We start from the raw sequence: 12272 nt of genomic DNA, 5'->3' as shown, positions 1-12272 counted from the left end.
ATCATGGGGGGGGGGGGGGCTGTGTCAGGGGGAGGGATCACAGTTTAGAAATATCTACCTAATCTTCCTGCACTGGATGGCTGGATCTGGAGCACCCATGTGCATAGGAAAGAGGACAGCAGAAGCTGAGACTTGGCTTTACATAGTCAGAAGCCTGATTCTCAATGTGGGTGGCAGGAATTCAGGACACAGGGTGGATTTGGGAGAACATATGATGAGTTCTGTAAAGACTGGTAAAGATTCCATAGGCTGGGGTAGGTTGGGAGGACAAAGAAACTATAGAAGAGCCCTGGGCTGTTTCTGGATTGAGCCTGAAGAAAGCAATAAGACATAGAGTAGAATATGCTGTTTATCTCAGAAGATGGCTCTGAAATAGCCTTGTAGAGCTTCCTAAGGCCCAGAGGGATGCAAATTCAGGAGTTTGGATGTCTTGAACGCCCAACTGCAGGCAGCCTTAGAGAGGCTTTGCAAGTGGGGAAGTACAAGGTAGTGACTATGTACACCAATGACCAACCAACACTCAGATGGACGAGGGGTGTTTTGACAGGTGCTGGCCATGGATAGGTGCTACTATTTAAAGCCTCCTCTGCTCATTAAACTCTAGAAAAAGGTAAAGAAGAGCCCCTCTGCCCCCACCCCCGCCTCCAAGTTGACTGAGGTTAATTTCTACCACCTGATGAAATGAGGTTCCTAAGAGAAATTACATTCAGCATTGCAAAGCTTATAATTCATGTTTCTTGCAGATAAGAGTGTAGACTGCATACTACCTGTTGTATAAGTGATTAATAAATATCTTCTTTTGGGTTTTGTTATAAATAAAAGATGGTTTAAAAATTCAATGGAAGAACAGTCTGTGTTCAAAAGCAATGTCACTTGCAGTGTTTGTCACTCGCAGAATTTCCTTCAAGTCTTTGAATTCAGAAAGTACAGGGATTTGCCCACCTGTTCAGATTTCATGGCTATAGCATTTTGAATGGAATCTATAAAATCCAAGTTTGTGGCTTGTTCCTTCGATTGCTTGGTCTCAGGAATCCAAATACAAGGCCATTCTTCCCTGGGAACTGAGAACTGTTTTCTGGATAATAATGGAGAACCCCACTCCAACATGCAGCTCTGGAACTAAGAGCTGCTCCCCAGTGACCCCACCCCCACCCCTGGCAGCCCCGAAATGAAATGCAGGGTAGGTAAGAGGAAAGTGGTCAAGTTGTAGGAGAATCACCAAAATGGTTCTTCTAGGGTTCCCAGGAGTTTGAAGCAAGATCTGTGCCTGGTTCAGAAGCCAAGGGAGCCAGAGCATTTTATCATGTCAAACCCACAGCTGTGTGCTCACTGCCCCACTGCAGTAAGTCCCCACCCACGGAAGGGGGAAAGGAATACGAGTGGGTGTAGAGCGTAGGTAGCCCTGGGTTAATCCCAGTGTGTTCAGGGACCTCCAGACTTGACTCTGCTGTTCCTAATGTCGTCATTCTGGGACGCAAGGGCTTCTGGGAGTTATAGGAAGAGCAAGGATAATCAAGGGGGGAGGCTGGAGAAGCCTGTGAGAAAGAGAGCAGACAGTGACTAACTAAACAGGGAGAGAGCGTTGCCTGCTCAGTTGACAAGTCTTGCCCTCACTGCCAACTAGCTGGAACTTGTGCCTCCTCTTTTGGTAAATTCCCATGAAGTATGCTACCAGGAAAGTCTGTGATCATGTCAGATTCACTGAGGATGAAAATGCCGTTCAAACCAGGGTTATTAGCTTGCTTCCTTCTAATGTAATTCCCCACAGTGGAAATTGAAGAAGGAGATAGTAATTAAATCTCCTCAGAGTGCCATCAGCTGGGCCCACCTCTCCTAGGATGGCCTCTGTGAACAGCTGGAACTGAGACAACGTGGAAGCCTCAAACTTCCAGGTTCCATGGCAGCTCAGCTTTGAACAAGGCCACTTTCCTCCTCAAGGTAGCTCAATCTGAGATCTAGGAGCCCAGGAAGACCAAGGAGCTGGCCCAATAACCAAAAGTGGAGCCTACCTGAACCAGAACTGAATCAGCCAACGAGGGTGGAAGATGAAGGCCGAGTCCCTTGGCTCCCTTCATTGGGTTCTGGATGTGGAAGGTGGCCTGGGAGTTTTCAGGCACTGAGGGCGTCGATGCCAGCGGGGCTAAGCACCAGCGCCTGAAGAATGTCGGAGAGGGAGATCACACCTAGGAGATGCTGGGTCTCGTCCACTAGCACCAGCCGATGTACCTGTGGACCGACAATGGTCAGTGATGGTAAGAGCCTCGTGGCTACAGCTCCAAGCAACAGGGGGAAGTTTGACATAGCTGGAGGAATGTGAAGACATCTCCTGGAAACCAGGAGACTATGGCTTTGACCACTCGGCTGGCTGTAGCCCTCAGGGACAGCACCAGTGGCATACCAAGAAGATGCTACAAGTTGGCCACCATGTGGGAGGACAGGCCAGGCACCCCCATTACAGGGGTAGCTGGAGCTATGCATGGAAGAATTGAGCCAGGTGTGTTGGGAGCATGCCTGCATCTGTGCACCTGCTCTCGGGCAATCCTGTCGATGACGTCCCCCAGGCTCTCATGGGGCTGGCAGGAGAGGACCCCCTCCAGACACAGTGTCCTCTGCCGTAGTGCTTCTCCCACACTCATGTCTAGATGGTTGTAGGTTTGCTGGGCAGCCAGGTGCTGGAGTAGGGAGAGAAGGTGACATCTGAGTCTCTCTGTCACTCAAGCCACAGCCTCACAGATAACATGCTCTACATATTTGTAAATGTGTCCACAGAAACTCCCCACCAGCCCTCTCTGCCCAGCCTCCCTGCACACCTCCAGTCCCCAGACACTTACAATCACATCAAAGCGGGAGTAGAGGCCCACCACCTGACCTGCAGGGGGAGGGAGGAGAAAGACAGGGCAGAGACCCAGTCAGAAGCAGGAGGCTGTGCAGGAGATTAGGGCAGCCTACTGGAATGAGCTTGCTGAAATCTCCCTTCTCCCAGACTACCATTTTGTAATGGGGTATCAGGGTGATTGCTCATGCTAAGTCTGGCCAACTGGGCATGCTAGAGAGTGAGACATCTGACCTCAGGAATCTTGATGAGATGCAATATGAGGGCCTTAACAATGAACTCTGCTAGCCTAGAATGTAGAGTCTCAACTTATCAAGTCTAGATCTCATTTCTTATTCACAGAAAACAGGAAGAGAGGAACAAGGTGAGGCCACCTCTAGAAAACAAACAGAGGAATTTCAAGGTGAGGTATTGCATAGAGATCCAGGGTTTGTGAGCGACCTGTTTTATGATAATAAAGGAATAAGGGAACTGTTGTAGATTGAGCAGACTCAGGGACAAAAGATAGAAATGCAAAATATGGATTTAAATTGGATCCAGTTTAAGCAAATGAATTGTTTGTTTATTTGTTTATAGAAAACTGCTTGTTTTAATTTTTTTTTTTTTTTGTCAGTCATTGGCGCTGAACTCTCTGCCTGGGTGCTGTCTCTCAGCTCTTCAGCTCAAGGCTAGCACTCTACCACTTGAGCTACAGCACCACTTCCTGCTTTTTTCTGCTTATGTGGTGCTGAGGAATCAAACCCAGGGCCTCATGCATGTGAGGCAAGCACTCTACCACTGAGCCAACTTCCTAGCCCTTATTATTTTTATTGTTATTATAAAGATGATGTACAGAGGGGTTACTGTTTCAATAGTCAGGTAATAAATACATTTCTCTTTTTATGGAGCTTGACCTCACAGCCTAGGACCACAGCCTGGGCGCTGAGCTCTTTGCTCAAGACTAGTGCTCTATCATTTTGAGCCACAGTGCCACTTCTGGTGGTTAATTGGAGATAAAAGTCTCACGGACTTTTCTGCCTGGCCTGGCTTTGAACCATGATTCTCAGATCTCAGCCTCCTGAGGAGCTAGGATGACAGGCGTGGGCCACCAGCACCTGGCTTAAAAGCATTTCTTGATATCTCACCTCATTACAGTGAATTTAACTTTGATTTCCCGCCCCAGCCCCCATTCTAAGGATTAAACCCAGGCTCCTATACATGCTAGGTAAGTACTCTACCACCGAGCTACAATTGCCAGCCCCTATCTTTGAAATATATTCTATAGCCTATCCAAAGAAATGTTTTTCCACCTTGCTGAATCTTTCCAGAGCAGGAAATTGAGGCCTGGCTGAGAGCCTAGGATCACATGGCCCACTTAGGTTGAACTAAAACATAAAACTTGGTCTGCTGTTTCCTCCTCTTACTAGGCTCATTTTATTTGCACATAATCTTATAATTCCTCCTATGAAATCAGAAAGCTAGAAGGCATTAAGATTTCTATTTCACCAGGGTACTAATACCTGCCCTTTCCTCCCTCCTCGGGTCTAAGATGTTCTCATCCTTTCAGTTAAAATACCACTTCTAGATCTGAGGTTTATTATTCTATGCCAGCCTAGGAAGGACAATCTGTGAGACTCTTATCTCCAATTAAAGCTGTGGCTCAAGTGGTAGAGCTACCAGCCTTGGGTGAAAAAGCTAAAAGACAGCACCCAGGCCCTAAATTCAAGCCCTAATACTTGTACATGCGCGTGCCCATGCATGCGCGTGCACACACACACACACACACACACACACACACAGATTTCTGTTTCACAGATGAAGACACTGAGGCACAGAGAGCTAAGTAACTGGTCCAAGGCTCAAAGAAGGCAGGGACTTCTAACACCTTCCACCCTGGTCCTCCAAGATAATACTACACAAATTCTTCCCCATGCACCCTGCCCAAGTCCTTCCACCAGATCCTCCTCTCCCCATCCTGGCCAAAGCCTCTTGCCCTAGATGTGGGTACCAGATTCATTGACCACTGGTAACGCAGACACGCGGCGGTCTACAAAGATATCCAGTGCAGTCAGGACAGGCGCCGTCTCCAGAACCATAGCCAAATTTCGGAATGTGCCGATGCCCAGATCTTGAATGGTGCGGCAGAGGAAGGAGGGCCTAGGCAGCAGGGCGCCCTGGTCGGGATGGGGTCAGGGTGGTGATCAGAGGTCAAGCCGTCCTCAAGGGCTCCCAGTTTCTTCCTCCCCCCATCCCTAGGCTGAAAAAAAAATCCCTCTGGGCGTCTCCATGCTCCCATTCCCCCCCTCAGGACCTGCACCCTGGGCTCACAAAGATGTGCAGGAACTTGAGCAGTCGCTTGTGTGTGAGGATATAAAGCACGGTGCCTGAGACAGGATCCAGGACGGGCAGGCGGTGGATTCGATTCTTGATGAGGGCATAGACAGCTTCAAACAGGCTGAGGAGGTGGAAGCAGTGAGCCTCCAAGCCATGGAAAGGGAGACACCCTCCATCCCAGCCTCCTGGACACCAAGGTTGCCTCTGCTTCCCCAGATGATGAAAGAGGTCAGGGCTGAGTGGGGTAGGAGAAGGAGATCAGCGCGAGAGACTCGGGTGGATGGTTGGTAATGCTTACCTGTCATTGGGAGAGATGGAGACCAGGGGCTTGAAGCAGCCTTGGAGATAGATCTCTGCAGAAGAAGCCAGTGTCAGGCCACAGGAGCTGACTGTCTTGCAAGTAGTCTAGCTGCTCCCCCTTCCACAAGTACCTGGAGTTCCCTATTGCCTACCGCTCCTCAGAAAATCATCACCACACATGCTCAGCCTCTGGCATCAGGCCCCACACTCAGCCCCACAGCCTCTCTCCCCACTCACCCCTCCAGGTCTCAATCTTATGTTCTTCAATCTCATAGATCTGGACCTAGAGGCACGGGCAAAAAACTGGCAGTCACATGTGGGTCCTGCAGGTACCATACCTCAGCCTCACCTGGGTATCTAGGACTCACCAGGGGGGATCTGTAGTAGCGGTGCAACACCAAGATGAAGTCTGTGATGGTGAGCATCCCTGTGGAATGGAAGAAGACAGTGGGAAAAGGTCATCCTATAGCCTTTGGGAGCAAGGCAGGTCAACAGCCCTGCCCTTCTAATTTCCTTGCATTATATGAGGTCAGCCCCCTTGCCGTTCCCTATCCACTCCCACCTCCTAGTTTCTTCTTACCCACAAAGCTCTGCTTCTTGCTGTCCCACAGAGGGGCAGCCCGCACACCATTGGCCACCAGAGCAAAGAAGGCCTTCTTGATCTGAAGACAGGAAAGAGGAACAAAGGGTGAGTCCATGAGACCCTCATCCTCCTCTCTCATTGCCTACAGTGGGCATTCTCTGTTGGTCTGCTGATCCCACCCAGGTCCTCCCATGGAACCTTCTCCCAGGTCCTCCCCGACAGGAGCCTGCTTGTTTTTCCCAGGTCACGGTACACAATCACCATTGGGTGTTTTTGCTACACAGCTCAAGCTACTTGTGATCAGGGGCACTGAGGGAGCCCATGGACCACCAAACCACGAGGAACTCTAATTCAGTGAGCTTATGCAGAGGTCTTGTGGATGTGGACTCAATATAAACTTTGCGGGCTGGGAATGTGGCTTAGTGGTAGAGTGCTTGCCTAGCATGCATGAAGCCCTGGGTTTGATTCCTCACTACCACATACACAGAAAAAGCCAGAAGTGGTGCTGTGGGTTAAATGGTAGAGTACTAGCCCTGAGCAAAAGAAGCTCAGAGACAGTGCCCAGGCCCAGAGTTCAAGCCCCAGGACTGGCTAACAAAAAAGAAAAAAACTTTGCTAATCCAAATACTAGAGACACAATTATTTACATCATGTTTGCCTCGCTAAATACATGCTTTTCCTTTAAATAAATTGTATATATTTTCAGCTTTTTGTTGTTGTTGGTTGTGGGGCTTGAACTCTGGGCCTGGGCACTGTCATTTACCTCTTCAGCTCAAGGCGAGCGTTCTACCACTTGAGCTACAGTGCCACTTCCACTTTTCTGGTGGTTTGTTGGAGATAAGAGTCTCGTGTGTGGGGCTGGGAAGGTGGCTCAGTGGTAGAGTGCTTGCCTTGCATGCATGACGCACTGGGTTCAATTCCTCAGCACCACATAAGCAGAAAAAGCCAGAAGTGGAACCATGGCTCAAGTGGTAGAGCACTAGCCTTGAGCTGAAGAGGTCAATGACAGTGCCCAGGCCCAGAGTTCAGGCCCCACGACTGACCCCCCCCCAAAAAAAATAAATAAAATGAAGACTAAACAATAGAACTATAGTAGAACTAGGGTGTCTAGTTGCCTCATCCAATGGATGAGGTGACTCTGGATGAGGTGTCCTAGGTGACTCTGTAACGTCTTACACATATTTGGCAGTTCCCAAGGCTCTCTCTTTATAGTGGGTTGTCCCAAGACTCCTCTGAAACCAAAAGCAAGCAAGTATTCTGATCCCTCTTTTAGAGATAATAGAGGTAAGGTAATGAATGATCTAAGGTTCTGTAGACATTAAGCTGCAAGGCTCTGATGACAATTAGAGGATGTTCACAGAAAATACAAGTCCTCCCTCTCCCCACTGCTCTCCAAGGTTCTGGGGAATCCTTGAAGGGAACTTGTAGAGAGACATGGCTTAACAGCAGCCTAGCGGGCATGGGTGCTCACTGCAGAACTGTAAGGATGAGGACTGAGTTCAGGGGAGACAGAGCCAGGGCCTCACCTCCAGTGTGGTGTCAAAGATGACCAGCTTGGAGCTGGTGGCCATGGCATCATAGCAGGTGTGCTCCTGCATGAAGTGCATGTAGACCTGGGCCCCAGGCTTCTGCAGCTCATCATCCCAGCCCAGGCTGAGAAGTGGAGCCTGTGGGGATGGGCATGGGGCAGGCCTGTCCTCCCCCAGGTTTTCCAGCTCATAGTCCCAGGCTTCTGTGGCTGGGAACTCTATGTCCAGCTCCACATCCCCGGAACTGGAACCTGTAGCAGAGACTGCAGAGTCAGGCAGAAGGAGGTCCCATCCTGTGGGTGGGGTCTCCAGCTCCGCCAAGGGAGCAGCATGGGCCAAGGGTGTGGTCTTAGGGAACGTGGCTTCCAGCCTGGTGGACTCAGCAGCTGGCCTGCACTGGGCACCTGTTGCAGGAAGGAGGGAGAGAGGACAGTAACTCCATCTTCCAGGACACTTCCTCATGTGCTGGCTCAGTATCTCACCACAGCCCTTGGGAAGCCTCAATGCTGTGGCCTCGTTTACGAAAGAGGAGCAGAGGGTCAGTATTCACAGCAGATAAAAGCTCTGTGCCATCTTTCTGAGTTGGCCACACCGTGCTACTGTTTCCCCCTCCCTTGTGGGGAAACTGAGGCCATAGGTTAAAGGTTGGATCCAATTCTGTGTTATGAGCCCCAGGTAAAGCTCTGGAATTTCCCACTACCTTCTTGTACCTCCCCAGAAATGACCTTGGCCTCACCTTCCCCCAAACCTGGTGGCTCCCCTTCTTCCACAGCCTCCTGCCTCATCCATCTCAATGCTTTGGCTCCCCTCTTGCCACAGATTCTTTCTGAGCTGGTAGTCATGGTAGGTGATAACCAGGAGGCGCTGTCTTCTTGCTCTAGGAAGCTCATCTCTGAAACAGGGAAGTGGGTCTATTTGTTTAATAGGGGAATAGTGCAAAAATAAATCAACTTCAAATTAAGGGCTGGTAGCTCATGCCTGTAATCCCAGATACTCAAGAGGCCAAGATCTGAAGATTGAGGTTCAAAACCAGTCTGAGCAGCAAAGTCCATGAGACTCTTGTATCCAATTGACCACTAAAAAGCTAGAAGTGGAGCAGTGGCTCAAGGGACAGAATTTAGTTCAAGCCCCAGCCCCAACACACACACACACACACACACACACACACACACACACACACACACACAATGTCTACTTCAATGTGATATTTATTGATATCTATTTATAAATATTTTTAATTTATAAATATATTGGTGAACTTGCAAAAGGAACTTTTCTCCAACATAGTTCTCATTCCATACTCATAGCAGCCTTATAAGGGAGGCATTATTTTTTTCCTATTTCTAGTGAAGGACCAGAAATTCAGAGAGGTTAAACAATTTGCTGGAAATCACACAGCTAGAAAGTGGGAACATTTGGGACTCAGATCCAGGTCTTTAGCAAAGAGGAACAAGGAAGTGAAGGACATACCGGGAAGAGGGGAAAGAAGGAAGGAGACAGAGAGAAGAGAAAGGGCTTTCTGGCAAAAATCAGGTGTGGAGGGGAGAGAGGCGAAGAGACTAGAAGTCCCAGAAAGGTGGGGAGAAAGGAGCAATGGGAGAAGAGGCTAGGCCCCGAGAAAGGAACGGTCCACTTACCTGGGTGTTCAGGACCCCCAAGGCTGCTCCAGGATGGGGTCTGTGGGGAGAGGAAAGTCTGAAGGGCGTGGTGGAAGCTTCTATTCCCGAAGTCCAGAGGGTCCCCTTCTTCTTATGGTACACACCCTGACCCCCTTACACGTACACACAAACACGCACATATACAAACACACACAAAATAAACACTCAACAAGGCACAGAGACACATATCCAAGTGCTCCAAAACACACACAGCACCACAGACACAGCACACACACACACACACACACACGCAGATGCCTACAAGCTCATATACTCAGAGGAAAGGCTGATGATACACACACACACACACACACACACTACAGTGCTGGATCGTGGGGCCCAGTTGCCCCAGTGCAGGCCCCCTGAGACCCCCATACCCTGTGCAGTGCGTGCTCCAGCTCAGGCTCCATGGGGCCAGCTCCAACCAGGGAGCCAAGTGCGCAGCGACAGGCGGCCGGCCCTGGGCAGCACTATTCTGGGCCGGGCCCTGGCGCCCAGCCCTCTCGGATCGGGTTTGCTTTCATTGGGTGTCACAGCTCAGGGGGGTGGGGTGGGGGGGTCCCTGTGCAGCTGCCCCTCTTGGCAGGCGACTGGGAAGGGAATGGGGGTGCACCTGGGGATCCTGAGGCCTGGTCCCTGTGGGTCTCTGAGGTCACCCCAGCGTCGGGGAGGAGGCTTGGGGGCATCGTGGGGGCGCAGGGAGAGCGGAGATGCTCGGACTTCTTTGTCCCGCGCTCAAAGCAGGGACGGCGGGGAGACGCACGCTTCCGTGGAGGGACGAGTTGAAGAAATTAGAAATGATGAGGTTCGTCCACCTGGAGTGTGGGGATGCGGCCGTGGGGTGGCGGGTGCTTCCAGAAGAATAAACGAGAGTGTCCAACATGTCCCCATTGGCGTCCGGGAGTCTGCCCCTCTCCCAGGTGGAGAGATGAAGAAGTGCGAGGTTCAGATGCACTGTCCTCCCCACAGGGAGAGACACCTGCTTCTCCCTCGGCTGGGGAGACGTCTGGGTGTGCGGGAGCCCCAGCCCCCATGCCCCGGCGCACTGCCCTGCATTCCCTGTGCCCATGGGACCCCAGCCTGCCCCTGGCGGCTGCACACCGCCTTCCTTGGCATTCCTGGGGCCTGAGTCAGAGTCCAAATGGGGAATGCAGACCCAGCTGCTCTGGCTCCTCTCTGGCTGCCCCTCCCTTCCTCTCCTAGCAGCCTCTTCCATCCCAGGCCCCCAGGGACCCTAGGGTGGCCACTCAGGAATGGATCACAAAGACTTCTTGCCGGAAATCATTGAACGCATTTCCTTTCCTCCCACCAAGTACCAGTGCTGCTTATGGAGAGGCTGGAGGAGAACAGAGGGGAAACGAGACTTGGCTTTTTCTTTTAAATTTTTACTTCTGAGATGAGGACTCAAACTGACACTTTCCCTCAATGGATGACATGCTACCAACTGAGCCAGGCCTCCAACCCAGAGACTTCACTTTCTCTTGTGTGCCTTGAATAGTACAGAGATCCCTGTACTACCCAGTACTGTCCAGTAATGGAACTTCCAAGCACAGCTAATGGACACTTGGGACAGCAGTAAGACGATCAGCATCCCACCTACCTCCAGCATCACAGATGACAGATCTAGCCTATATTTTGCTGAAATACAATGATAACCCACAGCTTACCAGCATGCAATATTTTCTTTGCTGTCTGTCATTCAGTCTCTAAGCCAATGGCACACTTCAGGCTTTTAAGCACCACAAATATCAAATTCTGCATTAGTTAGGAAATATGTTTGGTTGTGGTAATGAAAACCGAAGCTAGTGCTGATGGCTCACACTTGTAATCCTAGCTACTCAAGAGGCTGAGATCTGAGAATTGCCAGCTCAGGCAGGGATGTTTGTGAGACTTTTTATTTTCAACTCATCACCAAAAGCTGGAAGTGGAGCTATGGCTTAAGTGGTAGAATGCCAGCCTTGAGAGAAAAAGCTAAGAGACAGTGCGCAGGCCCTGAGTTCAAGCCCAAACAAAAACAAAATGAAACAAACATAAACAAGGAAATTTCTTTCCTCTATAATAGAAGATAGTGTAGATAGTGTAAAGCTAGTGAATGATTCTGAAACTCTTTGGAGTATCGCGCGCGCGCGTGTGTGTGTGTGTGTGTGTGTGTGTGTTCACACATGTGCCCTGGGGCTTGGACTCAGGGCCTGCGCACTGTCCATGAGTTTTTGTGCTCAAAGCTAGCACTCTACCACTTGAGTCACAGCTCCATCAGAAATGGATTTTTGGTGATTAATTGGAGATAAGAGTCTCATGGACTTTTCCTGTCCAGGGTGGCTTTGAACCATGATCCTGAGATCATGACTAACTAGGGTTCCAAGCAAGAACCCCTGTGCCCAGTCAATGTGTCTTCTATATTGGGTACCAAATGGCTGCTTGGTCATGCCATTATATTACCATTCCAAAGAAAAGAAAAAGTAGAATTCATACATCCTTCTCCTAACTTCTGACCTGGATGTTGCTTTCAACACTCTACTTCCATTGCATTGGCCAAATTGAGTCATAAGGCCTCATTCCAGTAAAAGAGGGTGAGACTCTCCATCTTTTTCTGTTGTTGTTTGAACTCAGAGCCTTGTGTTAGCTAGGCAGGCACTCTACCACTTAAGTCATGCCTCTGATTCCTTTGGGTTTTTTTTTTTTTTTTTTTTTGCTTTATTTTTCAGACAGAGTTTCTTGGTTTTGCCCAAGACCAGCCTCGGAACACTATCATCCTACTTAATACCTCCTATATAGCTGGGATTACAGGCATGTACCACCAAGCCTGGCTAGGAATCTGTCTTTTATGTAACCATCCAAGTGATTTTTTTTTTTTTGGTCATGGAGCTTGAACTCTGGGACTGGGCACTGTCCCTGAGTTCTTCAGCTCAAGGCAAGCGCCTGAGACACAGCACCACTTCCAGTTTTCTGAGTGGTTTATTGGAGATAAGAGTCTCAGGAACATTCTTGCCTAGGCTTTGAACTGTGATCCTCAGGTCTCAGCCTCCTCAGTAGCTAAGATTACAGAGTTGAGCCCC

General features: G+C 49.8%; 1 protein-coding gene across 1 annotated transcript; it reads right to left on the bottom strand.

Moving 5' to 3' along the window:
* Positions 1-2066: 2066 nt before the first annotated feature.
* Positions 2067-8450, bottom strand: Prkag3 (protein kinase AMP-activated non-catalytic subunit gamma 3). The gene is made up of 11 exons (XM_042679149.1): positions 8295-8450; positions 7556-7962; positions 6027-6108; positions 5815-5873; positions 5684-5729; positions 5445-5499; positions 5141-5267; positions 4821-4986; positions 2832-2869; positions 2526-2672; positions 2067-2226 (listed from the first exon to the last, which is right to left on the bottom strand). The coding sequence occupies exons 1-11, from the start codon at positions 8446-8448 to the stop codon at positions 2110-2112; spliced, it is 1398 nt and encodes a 465-aa protein (XP_042535083.1). The 5' UTR covers positions 8449-8450; the 3' UTR covers positions 2067-2109.
* Between the last annotated feature and the right edge of the window lie 3822 nt (positions 8451-12272).

Source organism: Dipodomys spectabilis, unplaced genomic scaffold (genome assembly GCF_019054845.1).
Source record: "Dipodomys spectabilis isolate Male_0828 unplaced genomic scaffold, ASM1905484v1 ptg000051l, whole genome shotgun sequence".
In the NCBI taxonomy this organism is placed as follows: Eukaryota; Metazoa; Chordata; class Mammalia; order Rodentia; family Heteromyidae; genus Dipodomys; species Dipodomys spectabilis.
Note: the sequence above shows the minus strand (reverse complement) of the source record. Positions and strands in the feature narration are given on the sequence as shown.

Bases quoted from the DNA above. Each gene is read 5' to 3' on its own strand.
- Prkag3 (XM_042679149.1), bottom strand. From the start codon at position 8,448: ATGAGCTTCCTAGAGCAAGAAGACAGCGCCTCCTGGTTATCACCTACC. The intron at 5,268-5,444 runs GTAAGCATTACC...CCACCTCCTCAG, and splicing joins TCCATCTCTCCCAATGACAG to CCTGTTTGAAGCTGTCTATG. The intron at 4,987-5,140 runs GTGAGCCCAGGG...CATCCCGACCAG, and splicing joins TCAAGTTCCTGCACATCTTT to GGCGCCCTGCTGCCTAGGCC.